A 19,383-nucleotide genomic window follows, 5' to 3' on the forward strand; every position below is an offset into this window, starting at 1 on the left:
TTACAAGGAGGGCCCCACCAGTAAGTCTGGGCCTAGGCTTTCATATACTTGGATTTGTTTGTGTATCTGAACTTTCATTATGAAGACAATGAAGGCCAGCTGAAAGACACATCTTCCATCCCTGTTTGAAGGATTTCATGTTGTTTTGAGAATATTTTCTATTTAGAAACATAGCAGGGCTGACTCTACATCTAACCTGCTACTTGATGTCAAATCTGTGTGCATATTATGAATAACAGGAGAGTCCGTGGCTGTGTACCTAACACCGACCATGCTTTGGTAATGAAGGCAGAGCAATTCATGATTTTGAAAATAAAACAAATAGTGCTTATTTATTTGCTAATATGAATGAAATCTTAAAAAAAAAACAGTGTGAGGAAAAATGATGGCATTTCAGTAATCGTGCATATTTCCACAAAAAAAATTTTTTTTAAGATTTTTATTTTTTCATTTTGAGAGAGAGCGAGAGAGAGAGAGAGAGAGGGAGGGAGGAAGGAATGAGAAAGAGGGAGAGGATCTCAAGCAGACTCTGTGCTGAGCGCAGAGCCCCTACCTGGGGCTTGAGCTCAGGACTCCGAGATCCCAACCTGAGCCTGAATCAAGAGTCAGATGCTCGATCAGCTGAGCCACCCCGGTGCCCCTTCACAAAATTTTTCTTAAGGAGTAAAATATTTGACTTTTCTCAATTATTTAAATCTTCATTTCCTAATTTCCTTTTCTCTTGCCGTATAAAAATAAGACTTATGTAATTGTTATTTCTTTTCCTTACATTGGTGAAGCAAACTTAGAACCCAGGGCTCTGACCCTCTGTAAAATAAAAGACAGGAGACATTTGTGAGTTCTGATAAGAGAAGAGTTGAGGCCTCCTGTCTGGTGGTTTAATGAGGAGAGCCAAGCCATGTTTCCGACCACTCTGTCAATTAGCACTCATTAAGACTGTATGCTCTGTTGGCTTCTTAGGGAGATTTGTCCCACTTTGCCATTTACTGACTCTTTGATCTTGGCCAAGTAACTTCACCTCCCTATACCTCAGTTTCCTTAACTGAAAAGTAGGACGCCATACCTGCTTCTGTAGATTCTTGGAAGAATGAGAGGATGTTCCCATGACTTGTTTAGAACAGCTCCTCACACTTAAGACGCTCAACGGATATTATCTATTATCCATTGAGTGTCTGCTGTATGCGTAGAACTGTGTTAGATATTCTCAGAATACAGAACTATAGGCTGTGGCCTCTCCGCTCCCTGAAATTAAGTATTGCTGGAGAAGAATAATACTAACATAAGACCTATATCAGCGTGTGTGCCATTTTGTAGGACAGGCTATGTAAATCTTAGAAACGTAGGGAAAAGAACAATTTCTGAGGCTTTGAGGACTTGGGTTGTCCAGAAGTAGGATCTAAGTACAGACTTGAAGGATGAATTTTGGGAGCTGAGGGGACTTCGGTAATTTCAGGTGTGTAGAAAACACGATTGCCTAACATGACAAAACTGCCATGATTGTGAGGCAGCTGAACTGGCTTGACTGTAGATATTGACCCATACAGGGAATTGGATTGGCCATTTAGAATCCAAATATAATAAGCACTTGAGTATTTGGTAGTACTGAAAATATTATGAACCGCGCAGTTCATAATTCAGACAAGAAAGAAATAAGGACGTTTTTAATCAGGACATTACATAATATTCACATGCTTGAATATGGCTTGAATAAGTTTTGGGAACAGTGCAATGACTGAAAAAAAATACAGATAAACATTGCAAGGGGAGATCTTCAATAAAACGCATGGAGGTTTAGTAATAAGCAAATAGAAATGCAGCTGATTTCGTTTATAGAATACCAGTAGCAGGCCCACGTGGGACACCTCCAAGCTAGAGGGATGAGACTGGAGGTTGTAACTCAATGGGATAGGGGAAGGGTAAAAGACTCTCAGGGCCTCAAGAGACCAAATATCTCACAGGAGCACCCCTCCCCCTTCTAGCGAACCATGGAACTTTCGTTCATACCTGCCCTAAAGTGTATGGCTCATTGGTTGTCTTGGAAGCAAGAAGCAAATTCCTGGAGCTGAGGCAAAATATATTCACTAAAGAAACGATGAAAAAATTCTTGGATAAAACAAAAATCAATCCAAGATAGTACAAGGAGTAGGTATGAAGAACCTTTGATCTTTGAGAGTGAGGAATGTGTATATTTATGACACAGATTGAACACCCCCCCCACACACACACACACATGCAGGAACAGCAAAAGGCCAATAGAAAATGAAGGCAGAGGAACATGAACAGCTTAAAATCTGATGTTAGTGATAACCCCTCCTTCTTTTTCCTACTGTCAAGGACTTTTACCTTTCCACTGTGATTAGCACATTCACATCCCTTTCTGCGTTTCTTACAGGATTGACTCTAGATAAAAATGGAATACTAAAGCATTTCACAAGTCTAAACAGCTTTCTAAAAACAGCAGCAGTGTTATTGAAAATGGTTTCAATTGAGAATAATTTCAGGAACTAACATTCCTGGCATAACACCCATCTCCCAAACAATCCTAGATTTAAAGCAGATATCAAGCATACTCCTTTTACACCGGGAAAAAAAAAAAAGAATTTAATGATATAGTTATCTACATTATAAGAAATGCCTAGTTAGCAAAATAGTGTGTCTGGGCTATCTACATCTTTGGCTTACTTATGTTATATTTATCCAACTACAGGAACACTGTGGGTGGTTTATTACATAACAAAAAGCAGTGTGGCATTGGTGGGATATTTATAGAAAGTAGAACACTTTTGAAATATATGATCTTATTACTTCAAATTTATGAATAAGCTCTTTATATATACCACCACAACTGAAATGGTCAGATTGTCAGATCTTGTGATATTCTAATTCTTTCCCAGGTCCACAGGGGATAACTATGTCTCTTCCCTCCTTGGGTTAAAAATAAAATGATTTCTCAAGAATAGTGGCATCGGCAGATAATGCTTAGGACAAGGACCTTAAAGGCTGCAGACTTCTCACTCTCTCCCTCCTCCTTACTGGAACAGCCCGCTCCTTTCCCTTTCTCCTGTGTATCTCGGATTCCTCTTTTGCTTTAGTCTCTATGATAATTGCTAATAGGGTAATTCAAGGAGGGTGTGGAAGAAAGATGGCTGTTTTACTACTCTCTCCTTGCTAATAGCAGTGGGTTCATATACAGCCTTCTCTTTGCTAGAGGACTTACCACATAAAATAGAGCAAGGAAGGACAGTTAGTCTTGGTAGGACCTATTGTAACAATTCTTATCTATCCCTTTGGCTCCGTGGTTTCAACCAGTAAAAAGGCAAATTCTTTCTGTAGCATTTAAAACAATTAAATAGATAACTATGTAGATTTGACACTTCTTACTCAACTATTACACTTTACAATAGATTAAACGGCGTGTAATCTGTGCTGTTCTGAATTTGATGTTCCTCAAATGCATGCAAAATGAAATGGATTACCATATATATATTTTTTCTTAAATAAAGAGTTTCCTGAACTAGGGACTACCCTTTTGAAAGCTGTATAACAGGCAAATCTGATCTCAAAAGGAACAGTATTAATTGCTTGGCAAGTTTTTTTTTTTTTTTTTTTTTTCAAATTTAGTGAAAACTTGACTATCTTATGTATTTGCTTTTAAAAATTTGGGCTCTTTCTGTACCATGAAATGAAGTCCAGGATATAAAAGATTATCTTACTAGTGAACAAAATATTTGTCTTAATATTTAGAGATCTCATAGTGAGTTCTCCAGTATAATATGAGTTTGCAGACATCATCTGTTGACGACATATTCTGCTAGTTGACTCTGAGTTATTGTAGGGGCAGAGAAGGATTATGAGACTATTTTTTCCCCCTATGACATTCATTACATACTTGAAAGATTTGGAATGATGAGGTGTTCATTTTAGAGTTTTAGTAATTCCCTTATAATAGTCATATTTTGAAAATTTCCTACTTTGAAAAGTGGGTGTTTTGTATGGATGCGTGGGTCCAGCAGTTCATTTTTTCTGATGTGGATTGTGGAGAGAAGAAGAGATTTAGTAAATCAATCACTTTCTCTACTTAAGTAAAGATAATTGTGCTTCTTAAAGACACAGTAATGCAATTATATTTCCTTTTAACACATTTTTCTATGTATTCGTTAAATATCTCTGTGCCTACTATTTGCACGACACTGTAATAAAAATAGTGAGGATTCAGTGGTGAATGAGAATAAAAGTATATCCATCTAATCTGGAAAGTGTACAGGAGAATAAACACAAAACTCAAATATTTAAAGGCTTCTGGCGTTTAGTGGGTAGAGGAGAAAATCTTTAGTGTGGGAGGTTGTGAAAGGTGATAGATAGTTCAGTACTTGTGGAATTTATTCCATCACAATGAATGTGGAGGGTTAATTTCAGGGAGAGGTTAGAGAGCAAACATAGAACATGGAAAAGGATAGTAAGCACACATGGAAGTGTATGAGGTTCCTTGGTGATTAGAAAATAAACCTTGTTATGGGACGTCTGGGTGGCTCAGTGAGTTAAAAGCCTCTGCCTTTGGCTCAGGTTGTGATCCTGGGGTCCTGGGCTCGAGCCCTATATCAGGCTCTCTGCTCAGCGGAGAGCCTGCTTCCTCCTCTCTCTCTGCCTGCCTCTCTGCCTACTTGTGATCTCTGTCAAATAAATAAATAAAATCTTAAAAAAAAAAGGAAAATAAACCTTTTTTATAAATAAAATACTGTAACATTTTAATGAGATTTTTGGTTGTCTTTATTATTTAGAATGCATAGAGATCTGGAAATTTTCAGGTCCTTCAATTCACTTGTCCTTCTCCTTCTTTCCTACATGCTGATATCTGCCCCATATTCATCTGAATGCCTTTTTTTCTCTCATCTTTCCCTCTTCAGTCAAGAGATGGTGAAGACATTCACACATTTATGCTGATTAGTACCAGAGAAAGTGATGACCTCCAGTCTAGGGCACGTCTTTAAATAACCTCTGGCTAGTGCTCTTTTTAAATGTCCAACTTCCTTTCCAACCACCCTACCTTCATACCTGCTGCTTGTCTCTGAACAGATGACTGTCTCTTCTATTACAAAAGAAACAGACGCCAGTAAGTAGAACTGTCTCAGCTTTCTCATCAGGTTGCTCTGGTTATTTCCATTTACCCCAAAGCTTTTATATTTTCCCTCCAATCTCTATGGGGGAGCTATCCTCCCTTCTAGCCATGGATTAGGCTTCTCCTGGGTTATGCTTATTTCTTCACGTGTTCCCCGCCTTTATGTTTGGATACGGGGGGTGAGCAGGAACAGCCCTGATCTAGAGCTTCTGAAGGACCTTGCTCCGTCAATATAGTACACGTTCTCTCCTGAATCTTCAGCGTCTCCTTTTCTCCTTGTTGTTCTCCTTGTACATGGAAAGATGCCTAAATCTTAACTACTAAAAAAGAAAAATAAGGGTGCCTGGGTGGCTCAGTTGGTAAAGCATGTGACTTGGCTTAGGTCATGATCTTGGGGTCGTGGAATTGAGCCTGGTGTCGAGCTCCACACTCTGGGGAATCCACCTGCCGCACTCCCTCTCCCTTTGCCCCTTGCTCTCTTTCCCTCTCTCAAATAAATAAGTAAAAATCTCAAAAAAGAAAAAAGGAAAAGTGAGTACTCCTTGTTCTTCGTTCTTTTCTAGGTGCTCTTTGTTTTCCCTTCTTTCCTAGATTCCACACTGTTTCTCTCATTACCTTTACATGTAAGGTTTGGATAAATTTCTCCCACCTTATTTGATGACTCCTTAACTACATCCTCTCTCGAAATTTTCTTCTTCTCTGGGTTTTGTCATATCACTGCTCTTGGATTCCCTTCTCTTTTGCTACTACTCAGATCCTCTGTCCCTTCTTGTAAATGGAAACAGCAAATCTTTATATGCTTATTGGAAATTGTGCTTCTTAAAGACACAGTAATGCAATTATATTTCATTTTAATACATTTTTCTATGTATTCGTTAAATATCTCTGCCTACTATTTGCACGACACTGTAAATGGAAACAGCAAATCTTTATATGCTTATTGGAAATTGTGAGGACTCCAACCCAGGTATATTCAGTTGCCTACACATGGATCTCACAGAAACATGTCTAATTGAACCAATAAAAGCAAACACAATCATGTCCCTCTAAATTGTTCTTTCTCCTGTGTGTATATCAACATGTCCTATCATGTTTAACTGAGGAACTCCATGAATTATCCCCAAATTCCACTCACTATCTACATCCCATACTACGTGAAAGCTTGTTGTCCACACTTCACATTTTTTTTTTTTTTTATTGAGCTAATAGTTTCTTATACTTAGCCTCTCCTCTACTTTTCTCTCCCCTCTTACTACCACTGAGCTGGTTTGAATCCCTCTCATTTCTTACTCATCTAGACCTTCCCTTCTTATTTTTCATTTTCCCTCTGAGCCACCATCCTCTTGGCTATCAGAAAAAAAACGGTTTCATCATGTTGATACACACTTGCTGGATCTTGTTACTCTCTAACTCCGCCTTTTCCATGATCTCCTCATTATTTTGGGAATACAATCTAAATGCTTCGGAATGTTACTTAAGACCCTTGCTCTGGCCCATCTGTCTGCCTGAATTTTGTCCCTGTTGTGTCTGCTCCCACCCGAAGCCGTTTTTTGAACTGACCTGGACTCCAGCCATTCGGGCTACTTGTAGTTGCTGCATGTGCCATGTTTTGTATTCCCTCCGCCTTCACGTTTTCTTACTTGCCTTCTCGGTTTTTGTCAAATTCCACTTGTCTTTCAAATTTCACTTCAAGCAGCTACTAGCCCACAGAGCCTTCCCTGTCTGTCTCCCTGCCCTACTACCTTAAGAGTAAACTCTTAAGTGATTCTCTCTTGGTCCTGAAATGTATCCCACTCATGGGATTCAGGACACACTACCCCAAAACACGATACTGAATATTTTAAGCTGAGGGAGTTTGAGAAATGGCGTGTGCATGAAGGACTTTCTGACCTTTCCCTCATAGGAAGGTTGCCTGCCCTAAACCCAGGGGAGAAGAACATGCTTATCTCTGAAGACAAGGGACAGAGAGAAGACTGAATGAATAGGCTTTGTTAGGTTCCCTCTAGTTTATGATACATGGTTCATACTCTTGTCTCTATGTATCTTTCCCTACTTTCTACTCTTTATCGGATTAGCATAAGAATGCTCAGGTTTAACCATTTCTTTGGGTCTCCATTTCCTTATGAAAGTTCTCTTGTCATGTAAAATATGTATAAAATAGATGTGTCTTTTTTTTCTTTCTTAACTGCCCTTTGTCATAGGGGCCTTCTATTTTTTTTTTTTTTTTTTTTAAGATTTTATTTATTTATTTGACAGAGAGAAATCACAAGTAGGCAGAGAGGCAGGCAGAGAGAGAGAGAGAGAGAGAGGAGGAGGCAGGCTCCCCGCCGAGCAGAGAGCCCGACGCGGGACTCGATCCCAGGACCCCGAGACCATGACCCGAGCCGAAGGCAGCGGCCCAACCCACCGAGCCACCCAGGCGCCCTAGGGGCCTTCTATTGTCCAAGCATTCTTTAAGTTAAGAACTTAAAAATGTAGAAGAAAAAGATACTTTTCTTCCCCTACACCACCATGTTTTTGTTCTCTCCTGCCTTTTTCCTGCCAGGTCTGATTTCAAGACCAACCACATTGTAAGGCATATGTCTTTCATTTCTACACCTGGCGTTTTTAGTATCTGTTGAATGGGTTAACAGCAAACAAAATCTTTCTTGTGGAGTCCTGTGTTAATTTCCTATTATATGAAAGGGATATATCCTTTGTAATTTTCTCCAAAATTTTGTAGTAGCTTCTGGGGATATTTAATAAAATAGGGCTTAGTGAGTATATGTATGTGCGTGACAGTTTACCCAGAAAGAGAAAGACTGAGAAAGAATCTGCACATATGAGGGTTTTCCGTTGTGTAATTTTTCACTTTCATGGTGAATGGGATCTTGGCTTATTTCTTGGCCATTATAATCTTCAATTCCAGGTTTGAAAGGCATAGTACTTATGAATTTTAGGAAAACCAGGTAACACCCATATCTATGAAAAATTATCCTTGCTCCCCTGAAGTGTTCTTGACAGCTTGTCATGGATGGCAAGGAGACTGGATAGGTCCTCCATTGCTTTCAGCCAAAATAGATTAAATTCGATGAACATTAGCAGTGACAGTACACTCAGGTATCAAGTTAGAATGCACATTTTGGATCACTTTAGCATAAATCAGAATTCAGGCATGAGGTAAGTTTTTTTTTTTAATATATATTCTTTGTGTCTTAGTTTCTTAGCTAAAGGGATATATAACACTTGTTACTGTTTGTTGGTGTTGGGAATTATTTTTAAGAAGAGCTGATTTATTTTCTCTGGGTCTTAGGACTTGTTCACTAACTGCGTGGAGAAATGAGATAGTCTGATGTGAATTAGCAGATGGCATCGGGGGGCACCTGGGTGGCTTGGCCAGTTACGTATCTGCCTTTGGCTTAGGTCATGATTTACAGGTCCTGGGATCCAGTTCTGCTTCAGGATCCCTGCTCAGCTGGGAGTCTGCTTCTCCCTCTCCCTCTTCCTCTGCCTCTCCCCGTTCCTGCTCTCACCCGCCTCAAATAAATAAATAAAATCTTTAAAAAAATGGTGTCAGTGCTCTTTGCTCCTGCCCACTCCCTAAAGTAATCTATTGTTCTGAATAGAAAAATGGAGCACAATTGTATTTATATAATCATAGTAGTAAGAATATTAGTAGTTGGTATTTGTAGTATTTTTCAAATGGATTATCAGGAAAGAAGGATTTATTTTGCCATTCAAGCTCCTTCTGGCTGGATTAAGAATCACATTGACCTGAGACAGATTAACTGGAGAAAATCAAATTTAATAGCATACCTGTGGGGAATCCAAACAGACATGGAAATTCCAAAGGCGTTGAGGCTTATTTTATGAGCTGAGGAGGGGAGGGGGGTCTGAGGATACAGAGGTGAGAAAGACCATGAGCAGGAAGGTGAGAGGAGGTTCCCTATTAGGGAGATAAGTTGCTTAGGTAAAGAAGAATCTCTGGTCAGAGCTGTCTTCCTTATATAAGTAGGCAGTTGAGGGGGAGGTAAAGAGCTTTTCCTGAATCTACTGGGTTTTGATTGCCTTTGACTCAAAATCGTGTTCTTGCCAAAGTGGCCCATTTGGGGCCCATCTTGGTGGCCTGCCCTTGGCCCCTACAATATGTATCAGCTTCTAAACAGCAGAAAATATAATATTAGAGTAATGTGACGGCCTTCATTTTAGTGGTTCTATAAATTTCTTTCCATACTCTCCTCCTGTTTTGTTTTATTTTATTTATTTATTTATTTATTTTCTTGATAATTTTTTTTTAAAAAAAATTCTTGATAATTATTTACCTCTTAAGGTTATATTTATAAGCCTTGGTTAATAAATATTCTTCCTTATCTTCATTTGTGTGAAAGTATCACCAGCTTTTATGTATTTCATTAGTTAACTAGTTCGCTTCACATGTGAGTCAAACCTCTGTGTTTTCTTTAAAGCATTCCATCCTTTTTCTGTGACTGACTTTGTTTTCCTTGTTCCTCTTTAGTTTGTCAGTTTATTTTCTTTTGTATGTTCATCTGCACCTCATTGAAATCCCTTTTTTACATTATGCTCCCCCTGCCACATTTAATTTTTTAAATTCGGTTATATTTAAATATATCTGACAAAAAGTTGGTAACATTCTCTTGGAATTCTTATCTTTCCAAGGAAAAGAAAGACAAACATAGTTAAAATCTCATGATGGAGCACTTATGAAATACATAGTTAATTTTTAAAACAACACTTTCCTAAACCACTCTTAGATGTGGTCTCTTAAAGGTGGGAGAACACTTGGTCCTAATAAAATTTGAAGAAGTAGAATAAATAGGCAACAGATAGATACACATGTCATACATATGTAGAGAGAAGTTCAAATTCAAATATAAGTCATTTCCTACCATTCTTACTAGTGTTTTCTTATATTTGCATAGGCAGAAAAGAATACATATCATGTGTTTTTTAATAAATAAGCATGCATAAATGCAATATATGAAGGGATTACAAACTATATTGATTTGAATAAGGAACATTGTATGCTCTTCGGTAATATCTCTAATGACAGGAAGAAGTAAGACCATTGATTTAAGCTTTCCTAAAATGTCCTGATATCTGTAACTTGTATTTTAAGATCTCCATTTCATTAATCTGAAATATATACATGCAAAGGATTTGAACTGAAATCTTTCAATCATAATTTTAGTGCTCAGAAACATTCCTTTAAAACTTCATTCTTGAACTAAGAATTCAAATCTAAGAGTTTAGCTAAGGAAATGAAATACTTTTAAGCTTTACACCCTAAGATATTTGTTGCTTCATAATTCATAGTGGTTAAGGCTGATGATCTTTTAACAAAAAAGGATGGTCAAATATATTATGGGATATAAAGATAATAGAATATTAAGTGGCCATTAAAATACAGTGTTTATAAAATATTTGTAATGGCATGGGAGAATATTTATCTTATGACCTAAAAGCAAACAGAGATGTGAATTTTACATAATATGCTTTCAACCATGTGAAATAATTTTAAAAGACCAGAACATATCAAAATGTTTGGTGGAATACATCAAAATATTCCCAGTGGTTATCCCTGGGTGATGGAATTATGAGAAATTTAAAATTATTTATGTTTTCTTTTTTCAAATATTCTATATGTAGCACATCCTTGGTATTATATTAAGAATACTTACAAGCTAAAGGGTAAAGTTCAGTTTAGAATATTCTATTTTTTTAGAATATTAAAAATATTTAGAATATTCTATTTAATATAGTAATTATTTGTAATTAATTATATAAATATATTATTTAATATAGTAATTAGTAGTTAATTATTAATATAATTCTCATAAAAATTAAGGAAACATGTACCCTCATATTGGACAAGACATCTATGGCATTTTCTTTTAGTTTTGTGGCATCTCAGCATCCCAAGAAGCTGACCACTGAAGGTTCATTGGTTTTGTAATTTAAAAGTGGGTTGGGAGGGTGGACATGGTAGGAACTTGGAGGGGGAAGAAAAATATAAAAGCAATTTAATGAATTATCTACAGCACGAGTATAGTATGTGTGTGGTTTCAGTTTGCCAGAGATCTGATAGAACGTTGTCTTCTGATTTCTGCAGCATCAAGTCATGGGTGGATAAAATGCAGGAAGACCTGGTCACACTGGCGAAAACAGCAAGCGGAGTCAATCAGCTCGTCGATGTGAGTGACATCCCGAGAACTTTGTTCATCTTTTCCTTGATTTGAATGCTGTCCTACCTTCTAGGAACTGCACTTCTTCTTCTTCTTTTTTTTTTTAAGATTTTATTGATTTATTTGCAAGGCAGATTACAAGTAGGCAGAGAGGCAGGCAGGGGGGGTGTGTGGTGGGGAAGCCGGGTCCCCGCTGAGCAGGGAGCCCGATGTGGGGCTCCATCCCAGGACCTTGGGATCATGACCTGAGCTGAAGGCAGAGGCTTAACCCACTGAGCCACCCAGGCGCTCCATAGGAACTGCACTTCTTCTTCTTCTTCTTCTTCTTCTTCTTCTTCTTTTTTTAAAAAATTTATTTATTTAATTGACAGATAGAGAGTACAAGTAGGCAGAGAAGCAGGCAGAGGGAGAAGCCGACTCCCTGCCGAGCAGGGAGCCTGATGCGGGGCTCGATCCCAGGATCCTGGGATCATGACCTGAGCGGGTCGCTCAACAGACTGAGCCACCCAGGCGCCCCGGAAATGCACTTCTATATTATGAATAGGACATGATTTTTCATGCGAATTGGGTAGTGGGATCAGACAAGGAGCCTTGGTACTGCTAGTTATTATTATTATTTTTTAAGATTTTATTTATTTGAGATAGAGACAGAGAGCATGTGTGAGTGCAGGAGTGGGGGGGTGGGGTGGGGTGGGGGTGGGGCAGGGGCAGAGGGAAAGGGGGAAGCAGACTCCCCGCTGAGCAGGGAGCCCAGTGCGGGGCTGATCCCAAGACCCTCAGATCATGACCTGAGTCAAAGGCGGATGCTTAACCGATGCTTAACTGGTGCCCTGATACTGTTAGTTATTGTGAACAAAAAAATGCCATTCCTGAACAATTCATGTAGCGTTCTCAACACCCGTTACTGCTTACCTACGGTCTCTCCTTAGATGAGTTCATGTGATGTGTAGATTCCCCTAGAACTCATCTTGGGGTTTTATGTTCCTGTTCTTCAGAGTATATTTTAGAATCTCTCACGCAGTGGTGACTTGAGGTCCTGTGATGGATTCTTTTGAATATCCTCAGTGGGAACACATGTTCTTTCTTTGAGGGTAGATTTTATTTTTAAAAATGGTTGGAAAGTGTTTATAGCCATGTCTAGAGACTAGAGTGAGTCATTGAGATGGGTAATAAAGATTTTTGTGCAAGAAAAGAAGACACTCTAAAATATGGTTTTTCTTACGATTTATGAAATGGCTATGAGAGTCACTCCAAAATGATTCTTGAAAATGATAGCAACATATAAATGATAGTAGAGCATCTTACATAGATTATTTTCCCCAGATAAGAGTGTTTATATGTGTAGGTTTCACAAGAGTTTTTTAAAAAATTAATTGTTGGGGCGCCTGGGTAGCTCAGTGGGTTAAATCCTCTGCCTTCGGCTCGGGTCATGATCTCAGGGTCCTGGGATCGAGCCCCGCATCAGGCTCTCTGTTCAGCGGCAAGTCTGCTTCCTCCTCTCTCTCTGCCTGCCTCTCTGCCTACTTGTGATTTCTGTCTGTCAAATAAATAAATAAAATCTTTAAAAAAAATTGTCATTTCATTAGAGTCTCTACTTGCTTTCCAGTTCTAGCAACAATTTGAAAGTACTTTTATCTTGTGTTCTTCGTGATACAATGAGACCTTTTGTTTTCCAAAAATGTGATGAGTCACAGAGGTGAGATATGGTATAAAAGTCAATTCATGGAGGGTATATGAATATTTATCATAGGAATATATATATGTTAGTATTCTTCCCTGGGACACACTGAAATGTATGGTTACCTCATGTATTGATCGAACTTTATGAAGAAACATACCAAAGTATGTTCAAGAAACTTAAGTATTTGTGAGATGAGATAAGGAATGTTTTGGGAAGTGAAAAGTGTTCTTTCTGAATAACAGTGACTAAATGTAATTCTAATCAACACTTATGAAGCACAGATTATGTCTCAGGCTCTGTCCAGGCTGCCAAAGTCTGACAGAGATGCAGTTCCTCTCTGTAGAGGACTGACACTGTAGGACTCAAAAATCCCCCTTCAGAGTGAGAAGGTTCCTGAAAGCTACTGTAACCTGATGCTTGGGGTCCTCAGTGATTGTCCTTATAGAAAAAGGTGTTAAGGGATGCCTGGGTGGCTCAGTGGGTTAAAGCCTCTGCCTTTGGCTCAGGTCGTGGTCCCAGGATCCTGGGATGGAGTCCCGCATTGAGCTCTCTGCGCAGCAGGGAGCCTGCTTCCTCCTCTCTCTCTGCCTGACTCTCTGCCTGCTTGTGATCTCTGTCTGTCAAATAAATAAATGAAATCTTAAAAAAAAAAAAAGAAAGAAAGAAAAAGGTGTTAAAATGTCAAATTGGGCAGCATAATAAAGTGAGCCTCTGTCAAAGTGATGGAGTTTGTGGAAATGAGAAAAAAAGAAATGAGAATTGGCAGATTCTGGTTAGAAGTTATATGACTTTCTTTATTGACAGCTTGAGATTAAAAATAAACTGCTCTTGGGAGCTCTTCTTCCCTCCTCTCCACTGTTTCTCTAGCCTCAAAAACCACTTTCTTGGCTGACCTCACTGCTCCTTTTGGTGTTCATCTGTGAACCGTTTTATTGAACCTGCTTTTTGCAATGAATCACTTAAAAAAAAACCTCACCTGATTTCCATTATGGTTTATCAAGTATAGATTACTAAGAACAATGCAAATCTTGAAAGAATAAATGGCCTAGTCTGAATTAGGATTAAAAAAACAGAATGGACAGGAAGAAAGAAAATCCCCACAATGTTCTGTTTATGAGACATGTACCTAATAAAGTGACAAATAAAAAATACAAATAGAAAATTGTATGTTATGTAACAGGAGCAGAGAGAGAGAGAGAGAGAGCGAGAGAGAGAGAGCGTGCAGAATCTATTATTGGAAAAAGAATTTAAATACTGAGACACATGAAGAGTGTTATTTTGTGTAGATAAATGATTCCATATACCCCTTTCCTTTTGCTTAGAAAGCAAAGGTCCATGATGGGGGCCAAAGGGTTCCGTTTCTTTTTGGCCATGAAAACCTAAAACACAGAGTAGCTGAAGGGCAGCAGAGTTGAGAGTGACTTTATGCAGAGTTTGGGGTTATTAGATGCACAGTGAGGATCAGAAGTTGAATAGAGAAATTTAGTAGATTCCTAGGTTGATATTTAATATTGTAGAAATGATAGTTCTTCCCAAATTATTTAATGGAATTGTTTCTAGTGGCATCAGGGAGTACAGCTAAGTTTTTACCTAAAGGCCCAGAAACAGCTCCAAGAGGCAGCATAGCTAAAATCAGACATCTTTCCAATTTTATAAAAAATGGCTTTCTAGCATCCTCAAACACTAGCCTAGGGAGGGTTGATAATGATTAAGGCATTGTGTTAATTTAAGGTGGACATTGTATTACTTTGATACATTTATGTATTGCAGTATGGTTATAATGATATCTGTCATATTACATACCTTTCATACATTGTTATTGTCTGTTCTTAACAAACTGTATACAGACTTTCAGATTATTTCTTCTATTTCTTGAAAAATGCCTTTTATATTTTAATGGGGGTTGAGTCTCCAGAAGGCTTTGAGTGATCTGGCAGTTTTAACAATATTAATTCTTCTAATCCATGAGCACAGGATGTCTTTTTATTTGTTTGTGTCTTCTTTGAAATCTTTCAACAAAGGGAAGACATTTTATTACTTTTAAACATAAACACATTGGGGTACCTGGGTGGTTCAGTCGTTAAGCTTCTGCCTTTGGCTCAGGTCATGATCTAAGGGTCCTGGGCTCTCTGCTTGTATCAGGCTCTCTGCTCGGCAGGGAGCCTGCTTCCCCCTCGCTCTCTGCCTGCCTCTCTGCCTACTTGTGATCTCTTTCTCTGTCAAATAAATAAATAAAATCTTTAAAAAAAATAGAAATAAACATACACATACAAATTCCTGTAGCTGGCAAATGGAAAGGCTGATCATTATATATTAGTGAAGAGATAACATTTTATTCTATTTATTTATTTATTTATTTATTTATTTTTAAAATATTTTATTTATTTATTTGACATAGAGAGATCACAAGTAGGCAGAGAGGCAGGCAGGGAGAGAGAGAGGAGGAAGCAGGCTCCCTGCTGAGCAGAGAGCCCGATGCGGGACTCGATCCCAGGACCCTGAGATCATGACCTGAGCCAAAGGCAGCGGATTAACCCACTGAGCCACCCAGGCGCCCGAAGAGATAACATTTTAAAAATAAGATGGTCTAAATCTTAGAAACAAAGTTGTTTTTTTTTTTTAAGGAATTATTTATATATTTGTCAGAGAAAGAGCTCCAGCACAACCAGGGGAGGAGGAGGGTCAGAGAAGGGAGAAGCAGACCCCCAACTGAGCAGGGAGCCCGATGCAATGTGGGACTCGATCCCAAGACCATAGGACCATGACCTGAGCTGAAGGCAGACACTTAACTGACTGAGCCACCCAAGCATCCCGGAAACAAAGTTTTTAACTTTATAAAACATTTACCAGCAACTATTTTCTCATATAATAAGTTGATAAAATATTTCATGTAAAGACATACTTAAATTTCAACCAGTACCTAAATTATCAGGTATTCTGAATTAATAGGTTCTATAATAATGAATTTGTTTTATGAAAAAGATTTTTTTTTGGGGGGAGAGGGAGAGAGAGAGAACATGCACACATGTAGAGGGAGGGACAGAAGAAGGGGGAGAGATTTTTTTTTTAGGATTTCATTTATTTATTTATTTGAAAGAGAGAGAGAGAGAGCGAGCGAGCAGGGGAAGGAGCAGTGGGGGAGGGACAAGCAGACTCTGCTGAGCGCAGAGTCCCACGCAGGACTTGAAACCAGGACCCTGAGATTATGACCTGAGCCAAAATCGAGAGTCCAATACTTAACTGCCTGAGCCACCCGGGTGACCTTGAGAGAGAGAGAATCTCACGTAGGCTCCAAGCCCAGCTCCACCCAGATGCTTGATCTCCTGACCCTGAGATCAAGACCTGAGCTGAAATCAAGAGTGGGCTTGATGAACGGACAGAGCCACCCAGGTGCCCCATGAAAACCTTTTTTAAAAGATAGATTGATAAGTACAGACTACTGTTTGCTTTTCTATAAGTCCACTTCTGAATGTTCAAAAAGAACAAAACAAAATAGAACTCTGCAAAGAGGTCAGAGAGCCGCAGCTGCCCCACTTGAGTGATGCTATTCCATGGAGGGGGCTGGGAGGAGAGCAAATCATGACACCGCAAGCAAATCACGAGCGTCTGGGAGTTTGTTGTCGCTTTTGTTCTTTTTCTTTGCACTTGTCCCTTTCCCTTTAGGAATCCAAGGCTTTCTCAGGGCCTCCTCTTTATTACCCCCCCCCCAAAAAAAAAAAAGGCTCATGATTTTCTTTCACATTAAGTCTATAGTAACTCTTTCGTCTCTAAGCAGAACAAATTTGATACTACGCAGCTAGTATGAAGACTGTATTTTGAAAGAGGTAGAGTTTTTCCAAACAGGTCATTCCAAGTACATCTCTTTTCCTGATGGGGGTCAGATGGGGGTGGTGGGGACCCACAGAACTGGACTGAGGTGAGGTATGTGATGTACCAAGGACACAGAATTGAAGGAGGCACCAGTTTGGAGAGTCGTCGAGTGAGTGAGGAGCTCCTGAAATTTCGTGCCCTGGGTGACTGGGGTCCTCACTTGACTGGGGCCCAGGGACAATAAGGACCTGACTTGCTCTGTACTTCTGCTCCCTGTGGCTGGAGACACAGGCATTTGCAGCCTTCTGGACACCACACAAATCCCAAGCCTCTCTGCTACTTTTTCTTCCCTGTTCCTTTCCCATCCTACATATGATATCAGGTTCTCTTACAGGTTTTTGTTTTTGTTTTTGTTTTTGTTTTTTAATGTTCTGTAAGCTTCCCAGACTCGTTTTGTGTTTATGGAAGGTGCACTGGCTATTCCTGTATTTCTTCCTTACAATATATGCGTTTTGAAATCTCCGCCCTCATTATCGGACACTGCTCCATAGTCCACTTCTATTTCAATTTTAATGCTGTTTTGGTGGTCTGGGAATCCACACTTTTTCTTAACGGAGATTATTGTATCCTTTTAGCTTTCTAAGAGAGTTGAAATTATGCCTGTCACCTTGTTTTTTTTTTTTTTTTTTAAATTTTATTTATTTATTTGAGAGAGAGACAGTGAGAGAGAGCATGAGCGAGGAGAAGGTCAGAGGGAGAAGCAGACTCCCCATGGAGCTGGGAGCCCGATGCGGGACTCGATCCCGGGACTCTGGGATCATGACCTGAGCCGAAGGCAGTCGTCCAACCAACTGAGCCACCCAGGCGTCCCAACTGTCACCTTGTTTTAAAGCTTTCTTCTTAACTACAAATTCTTTCTAGTCTCTGACATGTTTGGCTAGAATATGCAAGCATATTTAAGAAAATTTGGGGATGGGCACCTAGGTGGCTCAGTTGGTTAAGTGACTGCCTTCAGCTCAGCTCATGATTCTGGAGTCCGCCGATCGAGTCCTGCATTGGGCTCCCAGCTCCATGGGGAGTCTGCTTTTCTCTCTGACCTTCTCTCTCATGGCCTCTTTCTCTCTCTCTCTCTCTCTCTCTCTCTCTCATCTTTAAAATATCCCCCCACCCCAGAAGTGTATTTTTGAAGATAAAATCATTCAGCAGTAGCATCATCATAGAACTTGTTGATTTTTGATTCACTGCTGTGATTTCATAGAGTTATGTTAAAATCAATACCTTCACATTTCACTGTGCTCTTAAAGCTGTCAATATGAAACGTGTCTAAATATTCAGTATTCAGTACTCTTAATTAAGTTAGTATTTACATAAGTGTTTTCAGTGAGTAATTTCTTTTCATTAGTAACTCGTGGTATTAACAGACTGATGCTTTTACTTTGACATTGTGGTCACGTCACTTATGTCAATAGAATATTCATTTTCTAGGTGGTGGAGAGTTTAGTATATTAATCTGTTTACAAAGGAAGATACTCTAGAGCAGAATGTAATTAATCATTGGTGATTTTGACTTAGGGAATCACCAAGGTGCAGAGACAACAAGGGCTGAGATCTTCTTTTCTCCTCTGGGGAGTGCTTCTAAGTAGCTGGTTGGTGTCAGATGTCCTGTTACCTGCTTGTCAAGTGAGATAGAGCCTAACACGCTCTTCCTTACAGAAATGGTTTAGGGGTAAAAGGGAATATGGAAACCTGAAAGCAATAAAAGATACTATGAAAAAGTTAAATGCAAAATATAGCTTTATGTTCATATTCCATCATAAAAGTAACATAATTTATAAAACTAATAGAACTATTTTGTGAGAATAGTATAATTAATTTTCAGATACAACTATTTATTGCCATTTCACATTCTGGTTTTATTTATAATTGCCTTATTCTCTCAGTGATGAAATGTAACCAAATGAATTGCCATAATTGCATAGGCAACTTGAGATTATAGTTATTTTAAGGGGAAAATACTTTTTTTTATCTAAGTAGACAGAAATCTACTTTGACTGCATATAGTATTATCAGTAGAGAATATGGATTCCCTTTACCCTCCTACTGGAGATTTTAAAGTAAGAAGTTGATTTTTTTTTTTAACAGTATAATTACATTCAATTTCAAAGGTGTGGGATAAACTCTAGGGGATTTCTAATCTGATAGTGACTTTCAGTATTTTATTAACAGGTTTTTCAATGAAGTACTGTGTGTTCATGAACAGTAATAGTAAGAGACTATTACAATGTTTTCTTTTTTACCTTACCAGTCTGTACCATTATCAATAATTAACATTTAAGTTATACTAGTTACTTGAGGGATGCATGATTATTCTTGGTTTTTCCAAATAGCAATTTAATGGCTTGGTAATACTAATTACAGAGAGAATGATGTAATGCTGTCTGTGCCCTTTTCTTGTCTCTGAGCTACACAGTGAAGATGGAAACTAAGAACCGCTAAATGATATAGCCAAGCAGTAGCTTCTCTAGAGTGAAGATGAATGGCATAAAAGACCATTATTTGCTACTGCACCCTCTCGGTATACAACGTGCAGATTC

General features: G+C 38.8%; 1 protein-coding gene across 6 annotated transcripts in view; it reads left to right on the top strand.

The window, feature by feature from the left end:
• CACNA2D1 (calcium voltage-gated channel auxiliary subunit alpha2delta 1) overlaps positions 1–19,383 on the top strand; it is a 514,151-nt gene that overhangs the window by 81,066 nt on the left and 413,702 nt on the right. For all 6 annotated transcript variants that reach the window (XM_032303892.1, XM_032303893.1, XM_032303894.1 and 3 more), the window contains exon 2: positions 11,226–11,307. In XM_032303892.1, the coding sequence (XP_032159783.1) occupies positions 11,226–11,307 (82 nt within the window). The remainder of the gene's footprint in view (positions 1–11,225; positions 11,308–19,383) is intronic.

The sequence above is a fragment of the Mustela erminea genome, chromosome 11, assembly GCF_009829155.1.
Source record: "Mustela erminea isolate mMusErm1 chromosome 11, mMusErm1.Pri, whole genome shotgun sequence".
NCBI lineage: Eukaryota > Metazoa > Chordata > Mammalia > Carnivora > Mustelidae > Mustela > Mustela erminea.